This window comes from Pieris rapae, chromosome 15 (genome assembly GCF_905147795.1).
Source record: "Pieris rapae chromosome 15, ilPieRapa1.1, whole genome shotgun sequence".
Classification (NCBI taxonomy): Eukaryota; Metazoa; Arthropoda; class Insecta; order Lepidoptera; family Pieridae; genus Pieris; species Pieris rapae.
In genome coordinates, this window is record NC_059523.1 from 10,120,943 (window position 1) to 10,138,554 (window position 17,612).

Sequence of the window (17,612 nt, forward strand, 5' to 3'; positions counted from 1 at the left end):
CGGTTATTGTCGCTCGCGCTTCTCGGCTCATGCCTCTCGACAACTGGCAATGCTAATCTTAACCGTGCCCTTCAGGTGCGTCGGTGACGTTGGAGTGTGCGGCGGTGGGCAACCCGAAGCCCCAAGTTACGTGGCTCAGCAATGGCGTCGCCATCGATCTCAAGTTAGCTCTCGTTGGATGACTTTACTTTAAAATACTTAGTAAGGTACTGTTTAAATAAAAAAATCTATCTTCACCTCGGTTTAGCGACCTGGATTCGAGGCTATACTTGGTGGGGGCTGGATCTCTGCGGGTGCAGTCGGCGAGGGTGCCGGATGCCGGCGTTTACACCTGCCGAGCCACCAACCGCCTGGACTCCGCCGACCACTCCACCCATCTATACGTTTTGGTAACTATTATAGATTATTCCACTCTCTCAATTTTTTTTCCACTCCACGGTGTCCGTACGCGCCGTGATCATTATATGTACGCATTGGAGAAACAGAGGTGACTATTTCGCAGAGCATGCCACGCGTGATGCTGTCCGAAGGTGGCGTGGTGCGGGCGCGACGGCGAGGCGACTCCCGTCTGGGTTGTGAGGTCAAAGGTCGGCCGCCGCCCCGCGTCACTTGGCTCAAGGACGGGGAGCCCCTCTCGCCGCACAACCACGACATCGCCCTCGTCGACGGGTGAGCGAACGTTTGCCAGATTCTCAGCTTTCCTACCCCCGGCCGATTATTTATCGTCGCCGATGTTCTCGCAGGTCGTCGCTGCGCATCCAGGGCGTGTTGCCGGTGGACGCGGGCATGTTCCAGTGCTTCGCGACTTCGTCCGCCGGATCCGCCACTGCCGCCCTGCGCCTAGTGGTGCTGCCGGCGCATCACGGTAACGCCGCCTAGCCCTATATCCGCTTTCGCTCCATGTTCCTTCGTTTTTATTTTTGTTGGACCCCTTTCCTCGTGTTTTTTTTTTTAAGTTTTTCGTTTTGTCGGATCGTTTCCAGTCCCCGATCCCCCGACCGGCCTCGAGGACCTCCAGAGCGTGGAGGAGGACCCGGAGCTGGAGCTGGGCGAGACTTCGTCCGCGTACACTCCGCGCCCGTCCGACTACGACGACTCTAATGCTATAAACGATATTTCATTTCACGCCGACGAAGGATCCGACAGCGACGTCGAGGGAAACTCGACCGCGGTCTCGGCGCCTCACAACTTGAGGCCGGTCATCGTGAAGCACAGGTTCGTCACGCTCAGCTGGGAGGAGCCCGAGCACAAGTCGGAGGACATCACCGGCTACGCCGTCTTCTATAAAGTCAAGGGAAGCGAGCGGTACGTGTGCGTCGCGTCACGGGCGTCCGAGGTGACGATCGAGGACTAACGATTCGACCGTTCGCAGCGAGCGCGTGTCCCGGGGTGGACCGTCCCGGCACGAGGCCAACGTCGGGTCGCTGCAGCCGAACACCACGTACGTCATCACGGCGCGCGCCTACACGTCCGGCGCCGCCTCGCCACCCACGCCCGTCGGTACCCTTCCGCAGCTCGCCGTGCGCCGTCTGACGGGCCCGGCTGATTGTCGATCGTTCTATCCGTTCGCAGGCCGTGGAGGTGACCACCCCGGCGGAGGAGGTATCGTTCGGTCCGCCCGAGGACGTGCGAGCGGAGGCGGCGGGGCCCCATTCGGCCCGCGTCTCCTGGGCGCCGCCGCCCGCGCCCACGCGGCCCGCCAAGTACGCCGTCTACTTCACCGAGGTGGAGAGCGGGCGCGAGCAGAGCGTGTGGTGCGCCGCGTCGCCGTGCCCGCTGGAGGGCCTGCGAGCGGCGACCCAGTACCGCGTGCGCGTGAGCGCTGTCGGAGGCGCCGCGTCGGCCGAGCGCACGCTGCGCACGTGGGCCGCTCCGCCCGCAGCCCCTCCCGCCAACGTCACCGCCCTGCCCGCCACGCACACGGTCTCTTCTCTTCTCTTCTCGTCTACTTAATTTTATTTCACTAAGATAATAATGAATGTGGATTGATGACAGGACAGAATTCGTAACGATATTAATAATTTTACTCAAGTTTAGTAAACACAGGGACAAACGGGCAGAAGGCTCATCTCCTGGTAAGTGGTACCGCCGCCCATGGACACTCCCGATGCCAGAGGACTCGCGAGTGCCGGCCTTTAAATTAATGAATATTGAATGTTATATTAAAACTTATCTCCCGCGTCTACGCAGTCGATCCAAGTGAGGTGGGAGGCTCCGCCCGCGCGCACGCACGGGGGTCCCCTCACCGGCTACAAGATCCGCTTTCGCCTGGCCGGGGGCGGAGGGGCAGCGGGCGGCGGCGCCGCGGGGGGCAGGCGCCGAGCCGACTCGCTCACGACGCCGGCCGACGCCCGTCGAGCGGACCTCGCCGACCTGGAACCCGGCGCCACTTATCAGGTCTGCGGACGTCGATATCTCGCTAGATCCCAGCTCTGGCAGCCGAACTCACGAACCGAACGTTTTCTTCCTAGATTCGAATGTGCGCAATAAACGCGAACGGGTCCGGACCCTTCAGCGACTGGGTGTCGGCGGCGACGGCCGGCGCCGAGCGGGCCGACACGGCGGTGCCCGACTTGCCACCCTCGCTGACCGGTTAGTGCTCCTCGCCTCGTGTCTCTCTCTGTTCGACGATGAGTCGGGTGCTCACTGACCGTGACGATTGCAGCGCGCGCGGGCCGAGATTGGATATCGGTGTGGTGGGGCGGCGCCGGGGGAGGCGGGGCGAAGGGCTGGTGGTTGGGCTGGGGGTTGGGCGTGCCGGACGAGCGCTCGCGGGAACTGCCCATTCACCGCACGTCGTACGTCATACGCGGCCTCGGTGAGTGCCCTCGTAGCTTTCCATCGGAATCTTCTCGTCGGTCTCTCGATGTCGAATTTCACGATGACGTTTTCAGAGGCGAATTCCGAATACGTGATATCGTTGCGAGCCAGCAACGCGCTGGGTCTCGGACCGGCCGTCTACGCAACCGTGCGGACGCGGAGCGCTCGACCCGACGACGACTCGGACGGCCCGGACGAACCGGACGAGCCGGACGACCCCGACGATCCCGACGACCCGGACGAGGCCGACGACACTCCGCCGCTCATTCCGCCCGTCGGACTCAAGGTGAGGAAACCGCGAGAGGCTCTCGAGAGAAACGAAGCTTGTTTCATCTTTTCTTAAAACTATGATCAAAAGGAACGCATTGAAGTGAGGTGTGTCACGTTTCAGGTGATCATGCTGAGCGGAACCACGGCGGTGGTGTACTGGACGGACCCGACGCTGCCGAAAGGACAGGTCTGTTGTCGCCGACCTCGCGTTAGAACCGATGTGACCTTCCGATAATAATTCCACAATTATAATATTGATCCGAAATATTCAGCCGGCGACAGACGGCCGGCGCTACGTGGTGCGCTGGGCCAGCGCGGGCGGAGGCCGGCCCCGGACCTACAACGTCACCGACCTCAACTGCATGCTGGACGACCTGCGGCCCTTCACCACCTACGAGTTCGCCGTCAAGCTCATCAAGGGTACGCCGTTGCCGTTGAAAAAAGATATTTCATTGATTTATTACGCCATCATGGAACATACGATCCGAAACGATTCACTAGTTCAAATGGTGTTGTCCTTTTCAATCTTCCCACTGGGCTTCTGGTGTCGAGAAGCTATCTATTATGATAGGAATTTTGGAAGACACTCATCAGTCTCATGAGCAAAGGTCGCGATTACGTTATGTGACTTAAGGATATTTGAAAATTGTCGAGATAATAGTTTATTTAATTCGAAGAAAATTCGTCGATGCTACACTTTTACAAATGCCTGAGCTTAATCCAGAAAGACTTTGGAGCAAACTTTCTGTTTTACATTATCATCCAAATTACAGATTTTTATGCTAAACACTAATAGAACAAACTTGTAGGAGGGCGTGAGTCGGCGTGGTCCATGCTGGCGAGCAACACGACGCTGGAGGCGGCGCCAGGAGGGGCTCCGCGGGACCTGCGAGTGGCTCCCGCCGCGCCCGCCTCCCGCGCGGCCGACCTGGTCTGGGCTTCACCCGCCCGACCCAACGGCCGAATCACCGGTAAGACGGATCCCCCCGAGGCTCCGACCCCTCCTCCGCCAAGCTAACCCAGACGACGTCCGCAGGCTACGTCATCATGTACGCGCCCCAGAGGGGCCCGGAGAGCGGCGCCGCCGAGGAGTGGACCGCCGTGGCGGCGGCCGGCGAGCGTGCCAGGGCCCGCGTCGACCGTCTGCGCCCCCGCACCACCTACGCATTCAAGATACAGGCGCGCAACGGCAAGGGACTCGGCCCCTTCAGCCCCGTCGTCGTCTACACGACCGGCCCCGGTACGGCCCGCCTCGCCACCACCGCCATATAATTTGCGAATTAGCTTCGAGGCCTTCAATTTGCGTCGTGATTCCAGAGACGGGCGAGGGAGCCGGCCTGGCTTCGGCGACGTCGGCGTGGCTCTGGGCGAGCGCGGGAGGCGCGTGCGCCGTGTTGGCGCTGGCCGCCGCCCTGGCGCTGTCGCTGTGCTGCCGCCGACCGCACCCACCGCTGTCTCCCGACACCAGGTGCGTCGCGTTCTTTTCACGGAGAAGGACGGGCTCGTCGGTTCCGTTTCGATAATTATCGTGACTTACGTCTTTTTCGACAGCACCTACCAGAAAGCTTCGGCGTCCGCGGGCATCAAGCCGCCCGACCTGTGGATCCATCACGACCAGATGGAACTGAAGCACATCGACAAGAGCCTCCACAGCTCCGCCAGTAAGAGTACGCCAACTTTTCGCTTATCTTCCGTTCCTACTCAACCTCTATCCGACCGCCGGCTAATCGTTGCGTTCCTCAGTCTCGGCGGGCAGCGTGGACGGCGGCGGCGGCGTCGGCACGCTGGGCCGCGCTCCCCCCGTCGAGTACGAGCCCGCTCGCCACGCTCCCGCGCCCGCCTCGCTGGACCGCCGCTACGTGCCCACCTACGTCGGTGAGTTTTTTCGGTTGCGCCTTGCCGTACGATTGATTGATTGTCCGGACGGGGCTCGGAGGGTCCGGCGTGCCCTGACGCGCGTGTTGTGTGTTGGCTAGAGTCGTCGTCGTCGTGCGCGGGCAGCGCCGACACGTGTCCGCTGGCGACGAGCTCGCCGTGCGCGCGCTGCGACCTCCCCCTCCCGGACTATTCGCTCCGCGACTATTCGCCACACACCTATTTAGGTTTATTTTCTTTTTCGTTTCCTCGTTTCACCTACAAAGTCTGCTTCCACTACGTAGAGTAGAATGGCTGACCGCGGGCGTCCGACTGGCTCGCGTCACCGACCTCGTCCTCGCCGCTTTACGAAATAGACGTAATAACCCGCACACTGCAGTCTGGGTGAGGTTGCCGCGCCTGCAGATCGGAGACGATGATAGGTGGGCGTGGCAACGTCGCAGACGAAATATTACAGAAAAGAACGTAACGCTTATTGTCGCGTCTTTTCTGGTCGTGTGTCAATGTTAGAAAATATTCTCCTAGATCTAGTCTGGTAGTAGAATTTTTTTATTTATGTAATACAGGTCTTGCCATCAAAGTCATTATTGATGAATCGAAATGAGTGCCAAGGTGGCGTTTAATACTGACGATAACACAAATGTCTTTTTACTATAAAAGAGCTGCGGCTGTTGACGCATAGAACGTTGGCTAGTAGAAGAAGACGAGGTCGACGGCTCGAATTGAGTTGTGGCGCCTAAGAAACCTCACTGCATGTCTCACGCCAAGGGCGGCGAATCACGTTATCCAAATGGTCCGCATGCTTCGCCTTTTTCTCAACTAAAACCGCTTCAACCTAACCCGAGTCTTAATATTATACTTCTGGACGAACGAGGACTTTGTATTTGAATCGATTTTTTCGCTTATTTTAGTTCAAACCCTTCGCAAATAACTAACACATAATCGAATCCTATCCTGCGCATGTCCATGACGCATTCCACTCGGCTCCGGATAATCGTAATGTTGTATGACGACAGCCATGACCGGCGTGGGCGTCGGCGTGGGCGTGGGCTGCAGCTCCACCTGCGAGCGTCGGAGACACGTCCCCGATCAGGTACGTCGCGCCTCTGCAGGTTTGAGGTAAAGCCGATCGCCGATCATCTCGCCACCTTCATGTCTCGCGTGTTGCAGAGTACACCGCTGCTGGCGGGAGTGGCCCCGCTGGGCTCCACGCAGTCTTCTCTGGGCTCGCTGCACGCGCATGCCGTCCCGCCCTGTACGTATACATCAGAGTGTTTTACAAATTTCAGAGATATATAAGAGAAGAATGTATGTTTACGTGGTATCGAATTAGACTCGGACCGTTGCGGAGTTCTAACGCCATTATTTATCATTGGTTGTCATTAAGTTATATGATTAAGAGCGAAGAATGCGAGGGCAATGGTATGTCAGGATCATCATAGCGGATGTCCGCCCGGGCGTGGCCCACGCGATGAAATAAAATTCGGCGTACGCTTCAGGCGCGTCGAGCGGCTGCCCGCTGGGCGCGGCCGTGGGCGGAGACGTGTACGCGAGCGCGATGACGGCGCGCGAGAGAGGCCACTACGTCGCCTACGAGCCGCTCGGACAGTACACGCAGTGAGTGTCTCGAGTATCGAAATCTCCGGGAGCACGCCGAACGTCGGAATACTAACCGGTCCGCCGTTCGCAGCCGGGACTCGTTGAGCGGCGAGGCGGCGCCGGGCGGGGCCACGTCGTGCGCCGGGTCACTGCGACGCGGAGGCTGCGGGGGGCCGCTGCACAGCTTCACTCTGGCCGACAACGCCTCCGACCGCTCCACGCCCTCGCACTCCAAGGGTTAGTTTTCGCTCGCGGGACTTATCCACCTCCTCCGATCGCCCTCGTCATCCTTCGATAAACATCTGTTTGCAGCGGGCAGCGTGAGAGAGACGTCGCCGTACAAGAAGAGCGCGAGCTCGTCGCCGGGCCGGCTGCAGCCGGGCGGGGTCGGCGGCGAGCTGGAGGGGTTGACGTCGTCGCGCTCCACGGAGCGGCTCCACCGGGACATGCAGAACCTCGAGGGCCTCATGAAGGACCTCTCCGCCATCACGCAGCAGCAGTTCCATTGCTAACGGCCAACGACCGTCTGTATCATATGAGTTGTATAGTACTGTGGACATTGTTTTGATTACCGAGACGATTGACTCCCGCCTAATGGTTTTGTAAAAATCCTTGGTATTCGTCAGCTCAATTCCGACAACCGAAATGGAGCTCGACGTAGACAGTGAAACGCACGGACCCACTTGTATATATATTTGTACTTAATCAGTCCGGCCCAGCCGCTAGGTTCGTTCACAGTTAAAGTCGGGCGTACATCGACGTCTGTGAGACAGGGGCGCTGGAGCGCGGCTGGCTTTATTATGAATTTTTGTAAATATTGCCTGTTTAATATTTTTCTATAATAATTCTAGAACAACATTTGTATTATACACATTCGGCATTTCGCGTATATTTGTCTATTCTGGATTTACGCCATCGTGCCATATCTATCGTCGCCACGTGTCGTTGAAGTCGTCGGCTGGTTTAATCGATGACTTTATTCACGACGGCCGAATCGGACTTCAGCGCGTCACCGGCCGATTTTGAAAGACTCGTGCGTCGCTGTAATTAAAAATGTAACCTCAAATATCGGGCCGATTCGGTTGTCGTGAAGCCTGGGCCGTTCAATGTCTGAACTTCGCACAAAACGCCGAGTTGGGCGACAAAAATGCGCGTTAAATTCGGAATACGTCGGCTTATTATTTATTCTTCCGATTCGTCAGCCATTATCTTAATAGTGATAATTTATTATAAGTGCAAACATTATTGCGTGTACATATTTTTTTGATAACTCGACTTTACAAAATATGGTCTCATTTTACTTTAAATAATCGTACTTAGACTGAATTTTGAAACGGTTTTTAAATATAGATTAAGTTTTATTTAATTTAAATGGATTGTATGTATTATTTATTACAACGAAATTTTAAATTTTTTACGAAAAATCGAGAAACGTTTAGACTGATTTTTTTTATAATTGTGTTTCGCGCTTCGCCGCTACGTTAAAAAAGAAGTAGTGATCTGAATCGGATCACTTGAAATGGAACGATTTTCGGCTGCGGGGCGCGATCTGTTCCCACCAACACGAGACTGCTTCTCGACTGTTTTTTCAAATAAGTTGGAACATCGTATAGATCTTTAATAAACTTATTTATTCATGAAAGTTTTTTTATTCCTCCGGGATTTGCCTGATTGATTTCTCTAAAGTTTTATTTATTTTTATATAAGTTAACGAAAGACGCAACGAACACGCAACAACATTATTTTTAAACGGTTTTATTTATTATTCTTGGGTCAAATTTAGTAATTCAAATTTCACCCTCTTCCAGTCAACCGATTAATCTGAAATTTTGTATACACTTTGGATTTTGGTGACAATACATTATATTTTGTTTATTCATTATCATTATAAATTCAAGTTGGCCGCCGCTACAAAATGGCGGATAATTTATGTTTTATTAATCCCATCAATATGGGTATCAAATGAAAGGGCTCAACAAGCAGAATACAATATACTATAAAAAAATTGAAATCCAAGATGGCAGCCGCTACAAAATGGCGGATAACGTAGGTTTTATCAATCCCATCAATATGGGTATTAAATGAAAGGGCTCAACAAGCAGAATACAATATACTATAAATAACGGGCAAGAAACCGTGCAATAATGAAGCACTAAATGAATTAAACAGAATGCGAAATAAAAACTAGAAAATAAAAATAGGTAAAAATGTTTAGTTTATTTTAGTCTAGTCAATGCATATGTTTATAATTCCCACGACTGTATCTATTTTATTATTTTTTGGTTTTTAGTACATTTATCTTAAACATTGCAATGTATGTTTAACATAAAACCGTTCATCTTAAAAAGTTTTTTACCTATTTTTATAAAATACTTCGTTTAACCGAACAGATTTTCTGATAGCAAAGTTGTCTCGAACTAAACCTAAATTTATTTATTTATTTATTTCAAACATACACATTATCTTTACAGCCTATGCCAATACGACAATGTGGAGAAACAATTGATCCCAAATAATAATGAATAATTAATGACCTACATTTGACTACATTTGGTTGAAAGTAGTCACATTCTTCAAGTCGATGAGTCGTTTTACAGATCTCTTAATAACAATTTAATTTAAACATAAGTTTATTTCAAGACAGTGGTTCTATGTTAATATTAATTATATCTGAGCAATTATTGTATTTACGGTTGTTTTTGAAGCTGTGCAATTCGCAACAACAAGGTATGAGGGATTTAGGAATTATACCTGATAGTAATTTATTGTTCATACCTCTTTATTTATAATGGAATAGCCAATAATAGAATGTTAGGTGTAATAAAGCAGGAATAAGTGTTAAAAAAAAATGGAAAGCCTAAAATCATTCTATTCAATTCAATCTCCATGTCTTCAGGTTTGAGATGCTGCAGCCACTGTTAATCCGTCACCAATAGTAACTATTACAAAATAGAAATGTAGTGGTTATTTCCTCTTTATCATTGTCATTGATGCACATGCATGTATCTTGTTTTCTATCACACGTGTTCTGTGTAAATGCGTTTCATTAGTGTGCCTTTTAAAATACAATAAAAATAAAATAAAATATAGCATTAGTATTTATTGTAAAATGAAGATCCAAGCAATATTTAACGTATATTTTACTGATTCTTAAAAAAGGTTTAGGTGTTAATTCATTAAGCTTTATTTGAAGTGAAGTGGTCTCAAGAGATAATGGTCAACTATAAACATTAGAAATCATCAATCTCCCGCCTGCGTTGAGCAAGGTACTTTAAAATAAAATGTGAAATCGTACGAAAAATTCTTTTATTGTTTTTGTTACACAAATCTACACAAGTAATTAATTGTTATATACATCGTTTGTGCAAGTGTGTCGGTACATGGAAATCTGCAATAGAAGATGATTGTCGTCTTACTTCTTATATATATCGATTTTTAATAAATTCGTCATATCACGTTCTCGCCGTCGCTATTAAGTAACCCTGATAAATTAAAAGCGAACTTTGATATTTTTTCGGAGACACTCGAAAGAAAAAAATAAATAACCACGGATGTGAAAACATGAATTGTAGTAATTCATCCCCACTGACACTGCAGAAGGATATTTTTATTATGTTATAAACGGCGAAATTTTGAAAAGTATGCGGAAATGAAGTCAGAGCAAACGGAAGGTCGCACAAGGAAAGGACTTCAATGTCTCACGGAAGGAGTTCATGTATTTCGTCACGACTTATTCGAAAGTAGTCTCGTTAAACGTGCGCAATCTGCTCTTCGCTCGCAAATAATGCGTTCGTCCTCACACGTCGGTTGGGGGCGAAGGCACTTCGGGCGCACTCTGCGTCTTCCAAGGTGGTACCGAGGGCCCGGCACCGTGGGGCGCCCGAGGCGGCCGCGGCGCTACGTCGGCCGAGAGCTCGTCCCGGGCCGGCGGCGCGGAGACCATCGCTGGCGTCGGCCTCGGAGCCGCGCGCCGAAGCACGACGGGCGGCGCGCCCGTGCTCGAGCCGGGGCCTAGCTCGTGAGTCGGCACCCTCACGGACACCTCGCGCAGGGCGGAGGACGGGCCCGCGGCGGCCGGACTCGGGAGCGCCACGCTGTACACGGCGGACACGACCGGAAGGGCGGGGTCGACCGTCATCTCGGGAGCGGGCGCGACGCTCTCGCTCATCAGGAGGTGGCCGAGGGCGCCGGTCCGCAGCGAGAACAGGAATAGCGACCTCCGACTCGAGTTGAGCCGCCGGAAGGTGACGATGTCCTGCACCATGTTGTACACCTGCAACGGAACCGTCTCGTGAGCTCGAGCTGCGAAGGCGCGAGAGCCGGAGTGCCGCTCGACTTACGAGGACGCGCAGAGGCGGGTCGTCGACGAGAGTCTTGTACGGGAGCTCCCCGTCGGCCGGCTCCGTGTCGTCCGTGAGGTCCACGACGGCGGAGTCCCGGCGGTCGTCCTCACCCGGGAACAGCACGCGCGTGAGCGTCACGCGCGATTGCGCCGGCGGCGCGCCCCAGTACGAGGGCCGGGCGAAGGTGAGCGGCGTCCTCGTCAGCACCACGAACTCGCGAGACACCAGCCAGAGGGGCCTCTCGAGATCGGCCCGCATCAGCGCCGTCCCTCCGCCGCCGGCCGCCGCGAACTCGGCCGCCGTCATGGTGCGCTCCGCCGGCAGTTTGAAGTGGCACGACGCACCCGCGAATCCCTCTGCCGTACGAGAAACTAAAATCCTCTTTTTTTAATACCCGCGTTTTGCTAAGACATAACTTAACATTCCGATCCAGCCCAACTTCATTAACAAAAGGATATCTCTATTGAGGGGAACTACCACAATTACTATTTAGCACTTGACACTGACGAGAACTAACTCTAATTCACTGCTTCGTATGGTTTCCTCCTTTTTAATCTTCTTCTCTTCGAGCCGTCAAGGAGTTGAATAGCCTCCTTATGATTACGTATTTCCAGAGTGGAGCCTACGTTGGTGAGCTCCGACTTAATTAAAGGGTGACGTCATAAATATAATATTAAATGAAAAGATAAAGATTAAACCCGCCTAAAGTCACTCAGGTCAACGTTAACGTAACACAAAAATGACACGCCCTTTCCAACCGAAAGGAAAGCAACAAGAAAATCAATATATACTTCAATTAGAGACTCTCACCTGCGAAGGACGGGGTCTCGGCGCCTCCGTCTCGCCCCTTCCGCCTCTTCTCCTCGGCCATTTCGTTCAGGATGCTGGTGAACTTGACCTTGACGCGCTTCTCCCGTTCCGACTGTTTCATCCGCCTCTTCCTCTCGGCTTCCGCGTGCCGAGTGTCTTCTACGAGCCTTATCGAGTGACTTCCGCACGTGATCACGGGATCTAAAAAACCTATTAATTAAATAATGCAATAATATGTTTATACTTCTCCATTAGCTCTCGTATTGTTATATCGATACAATTAGATAGAGGAGCTCACTCGCGTTCGGTTGCACCGGTTTGCGGCCGTCGAGTCCTCCTTCGGGCCCGGCGGGGCCGAGGGCGGCGGGGCCGAGGGCGGCGGGGCCGAGGGCGGCGGGCCCGGGAGCGAAGGAGCCCCTCGGCCGGACGCCCTTCTCCGTTCGCCTGAGGTCCCTCAGCTCGTCGTCCAATATTCCGGCCGGTCTCTCGTCGGGCCGAGGACTCGACGTCTCCTCTGGGGAATCGGAGTCGGATTCCGAGACGAGGCGGGGCGGCGTCGGGTCGGGGGCCGACCGCCGCCGAAGTTCGGCCCTCCGACGGGGCTCGGGGTCGAGCAGATGAGGCAGGCTGAAGTACTGCAGGCCGACGCGTTTCTCCCTCTCCCACTTCTCGAACTCGCTGAGCTGCGACGTGTCGGCGACGGCCTCCGGGCGGGGTCCGCGCGTCGCCTTCGTTTCCGGAGTGGTTCGCGTCGTCGGCAAATATTTCTGAAAACGAGCGAACATCGTTCGAGCGGAAGTCGCGGGCCGAGGGACGACCGAAGACGCGGATTCACCTCAGCGTTGCGAGCCATCATCCTGAGCATGTCCCCGTAGAGGTACTGGAACGGTCTGCTCTCCGGCCGCTCGTCGTCGACGTCCAGGGTCTCGGTGCAGGCGGCGTCCGGGGAACGGACGACGGTCGGAGCCACCTCGGCGGTGAGCATGCTCCTGTTGATCTCCCGGATCTCGTCGATGTCGGGCAGCGCGACGCGGGGCGCCGGTCGGCGACGGAGACGGGTCAGCGTCACCCGCAGAGGGCGGCACTTCTCTGTCAGAGGAAGATTACGAGCCCACCAGGCGGCCCCCTGCCCCTCGACCCCGTGGCGCCGCGACAGCTCGGCCGGCGAGAGGCCCCGGAGCGTCCGGTCGGCCTCGACCTCGACCACCCTCTCGAGCACCACGCGCACCTCCATCGCCAATTTATCACCTGAAATGACATCTGGATGATCGAGGCGCCGCAGAGGTGTGGTCTCGACGAAGTTTGGCGATACGCACTCAGTCCGGGCGACTCCTCCTCGTTCTTCTCTCGTTTCACTCTCTTGGTCAGGTCGGGTTCCTCTTTCACCTCGATGTGGCGGGCCGGAGCCTCGGCGGCGGTCTCCGAGTCGTCGACCAGGGTCCGCTTCCTCGCCTCGCTCTCTATTTCGGGTTTGGTCTCGTCGATGACCAGAGGGGTTTCCTCGTCCGAGTCGGTCTGCTCGTCGGCAAGCACGGAGTTCTTCTCTAGAATGTCGTCGGTAAGCTCCCGCAGACGTGGCGCCTGCAGTCGCACGACGGATCGACAGTTGAGGGCTTGCCTGATGATGAAGCTCAGCGAGTCGTCCTTGTCGGCGGGGGCCGCAGGAGGGGCGGGGCGGTCGTCGGTCTCGGAGTCGGAGTGAGGGTCGAAGAGGATCGACACCTCGGCGCGGCTGGGGTCCATCGCCTGGAGCTGTCGCACGATGTCTCTCTGCGGGATCGCCTCCGAAGGGGTCTCCGACGTTTCAGACTCGGAGGCGTGTTCTGGTTATGATCTTTAGTGTTAATTGTCGAGTGGTATTCTTATGAATTGATGTTTTACTAACTCCGGAAAGGATGTTCACAACTGTTGGGGGGCTTCCGAAAAGATTGAAAGAGAGAAAACAAAGAGATACTAATATTTGTAAAATTACTACAAAGTCGGGCTTTTTAAATTTATACGAGGCCGACTATACGAACCGATATCGTCGAGCAGACACAGCAAGTCGGGGTTCTGGCATCCCTGAAAAGGAGAAGTGGTCTCGTGAATAGTGAATCGTGGGAGACTCGAGCGTGAGGGGCGAATTGGGCGGGCACTGACCAACGCCGTGAGGTCGACGACTAGCCCTCGCTCCACTAGGCTCGGCCAAGAGGGGGGAGCCGTACACTCCGCGCCGGCAAACCGCCGCGGCAGCTGCACCGGCGGCGAAGGCCCCGCGCGGTCCTCTTGTCCGCCACCCAGCAGCCGCATTTGGTGCCAACGCCGCTGCAGCAGCACGCTCGACACCGGGCGCTCTCTGCGCAGATTTTGATTCGTTTAACTCGTCGGATCGAGCGTGGACGACGGAAACGGGGAGACGAAATCGTACTTTTTGCAGTAGGCGATGTGGACGGCCGTCCACACGGAGCGAACCCAGTCACCGTACTCGAGGGCCTCTTCCGGGCGATTCGGTGGCGGAAGAGAAGCGCCGAAGACCGGGTCGTCGCCTTCGCGACGCGGCAGCCTCGTCGTGCCGGCTTCCACGAGTCGCACGAGGAAGCGCAGCGATCGCTGCGGACAAACCTGCTCGCCGTCGCGATAGAGGAGCGGGAGCGAGGGCTCGTGCAGCAGCAGCAGGTCGGCCAGCCGCCACTCCGGCAACGACAGCGAAGGCTCGCGGCCCCCTCGGCACAGCTCGCGACGCGTCTCCTCGTACATGCGTAGCCTGCGAGAAGGATTCGAACGTAGAGACGACGGAGCGTCGAGGCGGTCGCGGCGAAGGTGCCGTCGACTGACCAGATCTGCAGCAGGGCGCCCACGTCGGCGGACGTCTCGCGGGCGAAGTCCTCGACGGCGTCGATGCTCTTCAGGAAGCGGGCAGTGTCCCATTCGCGCGGCGCCAGCCGATAAGTATGCGATTTCGCTCGCTCGGCGACGGCTTTCTGGACCGCCTTCACGAGCCTCGACGCGAAGCTCTTCATTTTGGCGGGGTTGACGGCGCCGTCGACCCGACTCTCGCCCGTCTCCATCTGCCAGACGCGCACCGGGTTCAGTTTTTTTGTGACCTAATCGTACCGTTGACTCAAAAATACGCACCACCGACGCCACGTCGATGAGATTGAGGCGAGTGCCGAGGCGTTTCAAGACGGGCGGCAACGACTCCCAAGACGTCTGCTCGCGGGCCACGCCGCGCATCTATGCAAAACACATTTATTTATTAAAACTCTGGTCTCTGGACTCGGACATGGTCGAGAAGTCTGCGAGGAGTGCGGGCAATACCAGGTGCAGCATATTGCCGATGAAGTCGTAGACGCGCTGCTCCATGTAACGCGCGTCAGTGGACTCGCCCAGCAAGCAAGCCAGCTCTTTCAGCGCCACATTGTGCCTGTACTGTATTAACAAAATATTCATGTAGGAAACAAAACAATAAAAAAATATAAACATTTTGGGCACAATACCATAATGTTTATATTTCTTCATTGTTTAATATGGTTATGCTGTAGGATATCATGTTATTACTTTTTTAATTAATATAAATTTGTTATAAATAATTGTGCTACTCATTATCTGCGTGACATTAAATTATATGTGTGCAATTACAACATATAGAACTTCCAGCCCTGGTGCATTAGATATATCTTAAAGAAACATGCATCTATGCACTAATATGCTGATCAAGAAATATACCATTATTGGTTCAACAAACTTTCCTTCACTATATTTACATAATAGTTTTGGTATATTATCATTCAAATTGAAATATAATTACTGAACTATGTCTTGTGAAAACATACAAGAGATATAATTGACCTTATATAGGATTCATAGGGTGTTCAGTTAATTATAATTCCATATAATATTCTCTTTATAATTATATACAGTGTAAACTCTTATAAAGACACACAAGGGACTGTGCATTTTATGGAGTTCTGTTAAATGGAGAGAGAAGAAAAATCAGAATTAGAGAAAGAGAAGTTTATTTCAGCCTAGTGTTAGTATATGTATACATAAAAAAGAATATTATTTTATTGCTATTGCATAGGTATAGTCTGTTAATAATATCTGATGTCTTTTGCAACACCAGTAATTTTGTTTTATATTTATAATTCATATTTTGCAATATTGAGGCAGCTTGGTGATACAGGAAGTATTATCCAATAATTTAGCTGCTACCAGGGCTTTTTTAATGCTCAGCGGAATCACAGACTCATGTTTTATCTTCTTCTTCTTGATCCTCAGTGTTTCTAATTTAATCATGGTCAACAACAGTCTACACATGCAAGCAATCTCAATTTGTAAACAAAAGAACTAATTTCTTAGAAAGTTTTGAAAAAAGATGCCAGTTTAGTTTATTGCGGGCTAAGATAATAAAGTGACTAAAGAATGTACACAGCTTTTTCTGTTTTTAGCCACTTAAAATGTATATTATTAGTCAAACTATGTCATTGTCGAGAGTGGGTGTAATGCAGAGTGTATCATTATATGGAAGACAAGTGTAGTCAATTGATTTGAAGCTTTTGTTGTTAAATTGAGGTATGTTACATGGAGTTTACACTGTATATAAAAATATGATTGCTTAATTTAATATTATATAATAAAATGATTATATTGTTATACAAACTTCTAGTGGAGCCCTGCCTCTGTGAAACCAGGAAATGTTACACAAAGCATATACTTTCTGAAACTTCTGAGCAAATTCAGTCAGCTCTGTTATTGTCCAGATCTTGTGTTTTGAACCCATGGTGGCTAAAAAAAATTAAACCAATAACTTAAGCAACAAAGAAATCAAATCATGTTCGAATTGAAAAGATTTGCTTTATTATCACTTAATTTAATATCCCTACAGACACCTCAATAAAGTATTGAAATGACGACTTCTCTTTGTTGTGTGGGATCTTTTGGATTTGTTTATAATACAAAATTCTTTCATATCTTACTTACCGAGTTATCTACTAGAATTACTACAATTTGCATTTTACATTTACATCTTATTTCATATTGTCTGAGCCGCTTTGCCTTGATTGGTGTTTTATATTTACGATAATTAAAATCATAATATTGATATCAATTTGCCGTCACAGTGCTGTGCAATTACTAATATAATTACGAATACATTACACTGTTTTCAAATCGTAAACATTTTACTTAATACCTAATAATTCCATGATTTAACTTTTAAACAGAACATACTTATTATTACTTGTCATGTTATTTTGTCACCACAGATTTGAGTACCTATATTATTCGTAAAATACTCTATGAATTTTTACTTTTTTTAACAGTACAGACTGCACACAGATGTGTCGATATTCGGAAGACTTAGTGCGAGGGACTTACAATAATAATTGAATCAATGTACATATTAATTTTAAGCTATATAATATCTGTGTGTGTTGTCTTGTTTGTGAAAAGAAAAGCTAGTGAGAAGTCACTTGGAGTGCAACGCAATGGTGTGGGCCCCATATGAGGCTAAATACAGAATCATGTTAGAGGAGCGAGTACAAAATAAAATTGGATGTACCGCGCGCACATTCCAACTTGGTTAGCAAAGCGCCACTCACGCGAGTAATACAGATAATCAACAAAATTTCTATTGAAGTAGACTTATTTGTTTGTACACTGGCTGAGTTCACAAGAGTTGCTTGCTATATTTTTAGTTATAAGATTTAGGCGTATAAGTTTAATTTTTTAATGTTTTTATGTAGGATAATGGATGCGGGAATTATTTTGGAGTTCTATTGAATTAGTAGTAACTGTTAAGATAGAAAAATGTAGTGGAATAAATAAATAAAGCTTTTCTTAAATACATTTCTTAAATTTAATAAAAGGCACAGATAAAAGAGCCTCTGGAATTTTATTAAAGAAGAGTATCCCTTT

General features: G+C 51.2%; 2 protein-coding genes across 8 annotated transcripts in view; one reads left to right on the plus strand and one right to left on the minus strand.

The window, feature by feature from the left end:
- The window catches only part of LOC110995938 (netrin receptor DCC), a 42,717-nt gene extending 34,511 nt beyond the window's left edge, over positions 1-8,206 (plus strand). The window contains exons 7-30 of one of the 4 annotated variants that reach the window (XM_022263364.2): positions 76-163; positions 248-389; positions 503-669; positions 744-865; positions 984-1,305; positions 1,373-1,496; positions 1,573-1,923; positions 2,191-2,397; positions 2,472-2,592; positions 2,666-2,818; positions 2,895-3,106; positions 3,212-3,277; positions 3,363-3,510; positions 3,900-4,061; positions 4,127-4,330; positions 4,408-4,558; positions 4,642-4,757; positions 4,834-4,965; positions 5,067-5,192; positions 5,982-6,058; positions 6,136-6,220; positions 6,465-6,582; positions 6,656-6,801; positions 6,877-8,206. In XM_022263364.2, the coding sequence (XP_022119056.2) occupies positions 76-163; positions 248-389; positions 503-669; positions 744-865; positions 984-1,305; positions 1,373-1,496; positions 1,573-1,923; positions 2,191-2,397; positions 2,472-2,592; positions 2,666-2,818; positions 2,895-3,106; positions 3,212-3,277; positions 3,363-3,510; positions 3,900-4,061; positions 4,127-4,330; positions 4,408-4,558; positions 4,642-4,757; positions 4,834-4,965; positions 5,067-5,192; positions 5,982-6,058; positions 6,136-6,220; positions 6,465-6,582; positions 6,656-6,801; positions 6,877-7,076 (3,740 nt within the window). In that variant the 3' untranslated portion in view covers positions 7,077-8,206. The remainder of the gene's footprint in view (positions 1-75; positions 164-247; positions 390-502; positions 670-743; positions 866-983; positions 1,306-1,372; positions 1,497-1,572; positions 1,924-2,190; positions 2,398-2,471; positions 2,593-2,665; positions 2,819-2,894; positions 3,107-3,211; positions 3,278-3,362; positions 3,511-3,899; positions 4,062-4,126; positions 4,331-4,407; positions 4,559-4,641; positions 4,758-4,833; positions 4,966-5,066; positions 5,193-5,981; positions 6,059-6,135; positions 6,221-6,464; positions 6,583-6,655; positions 6,802-6,876) is intronic. The other 3 variants (XM_022263365.2, XM_022263368.2, XM_022263367.2) reach the window with 3 other exon arrangements.
- A 1,647-nt stretch (positions 8,207-9,853) lies between these two features.
- LOC110995928 lies at positions 9,854-16,954 on the minus strand. 4 transcript variants are annotated; one of them, XM_022263341.2, is made up of 14 exons: positions 16,677-16,954; positions 16,357-16,481; positions 15,015-15,125; positions 14,832-14,930; positions 14,532-14,764; positions 14,125-14,460; positions 13,857-14,052; positions 13,736-13,778; positions 13,034-13,540; positions 12,553-12,965; positions 12,016-12,484; positions 11,718-11,927; positions 10,905-11,263; positions 9,854-10,837 (listed from the first exon to the last, which is right to left on the minus strand). In XM_022263341.2, the coding sequence occupies exons 2-14, from the start codon at positions 16,474-16,476 to the stop codon at positions 10,361-10,363; spliced, it is 3,573 nt and encodes a 1,190-aa protein (XP_022119033.2). In that variant the 5' UTR covers positions 16,477-16,481; positions 16,677-16,954; the 3' UTR covers positions 9,854-10,360. The 4 variants fall into 4 exon arrangements, with proteins under 4 accessions (XP_022119033.2, XP_022119032.2, XP_022119031.2 ...); XM_022263340.2 differs by having other exon boundaries at positions 10,905-11,278; positions 11,718-11,918; positions 16,677-16,953; XM_022263339.2 differs by having other exon boundaries at positions 10,905-11,278; positions 16,677-16,953.
- Between the last annotated feature and the right edge of the window lie 658 nt (positions 16,955-17,612).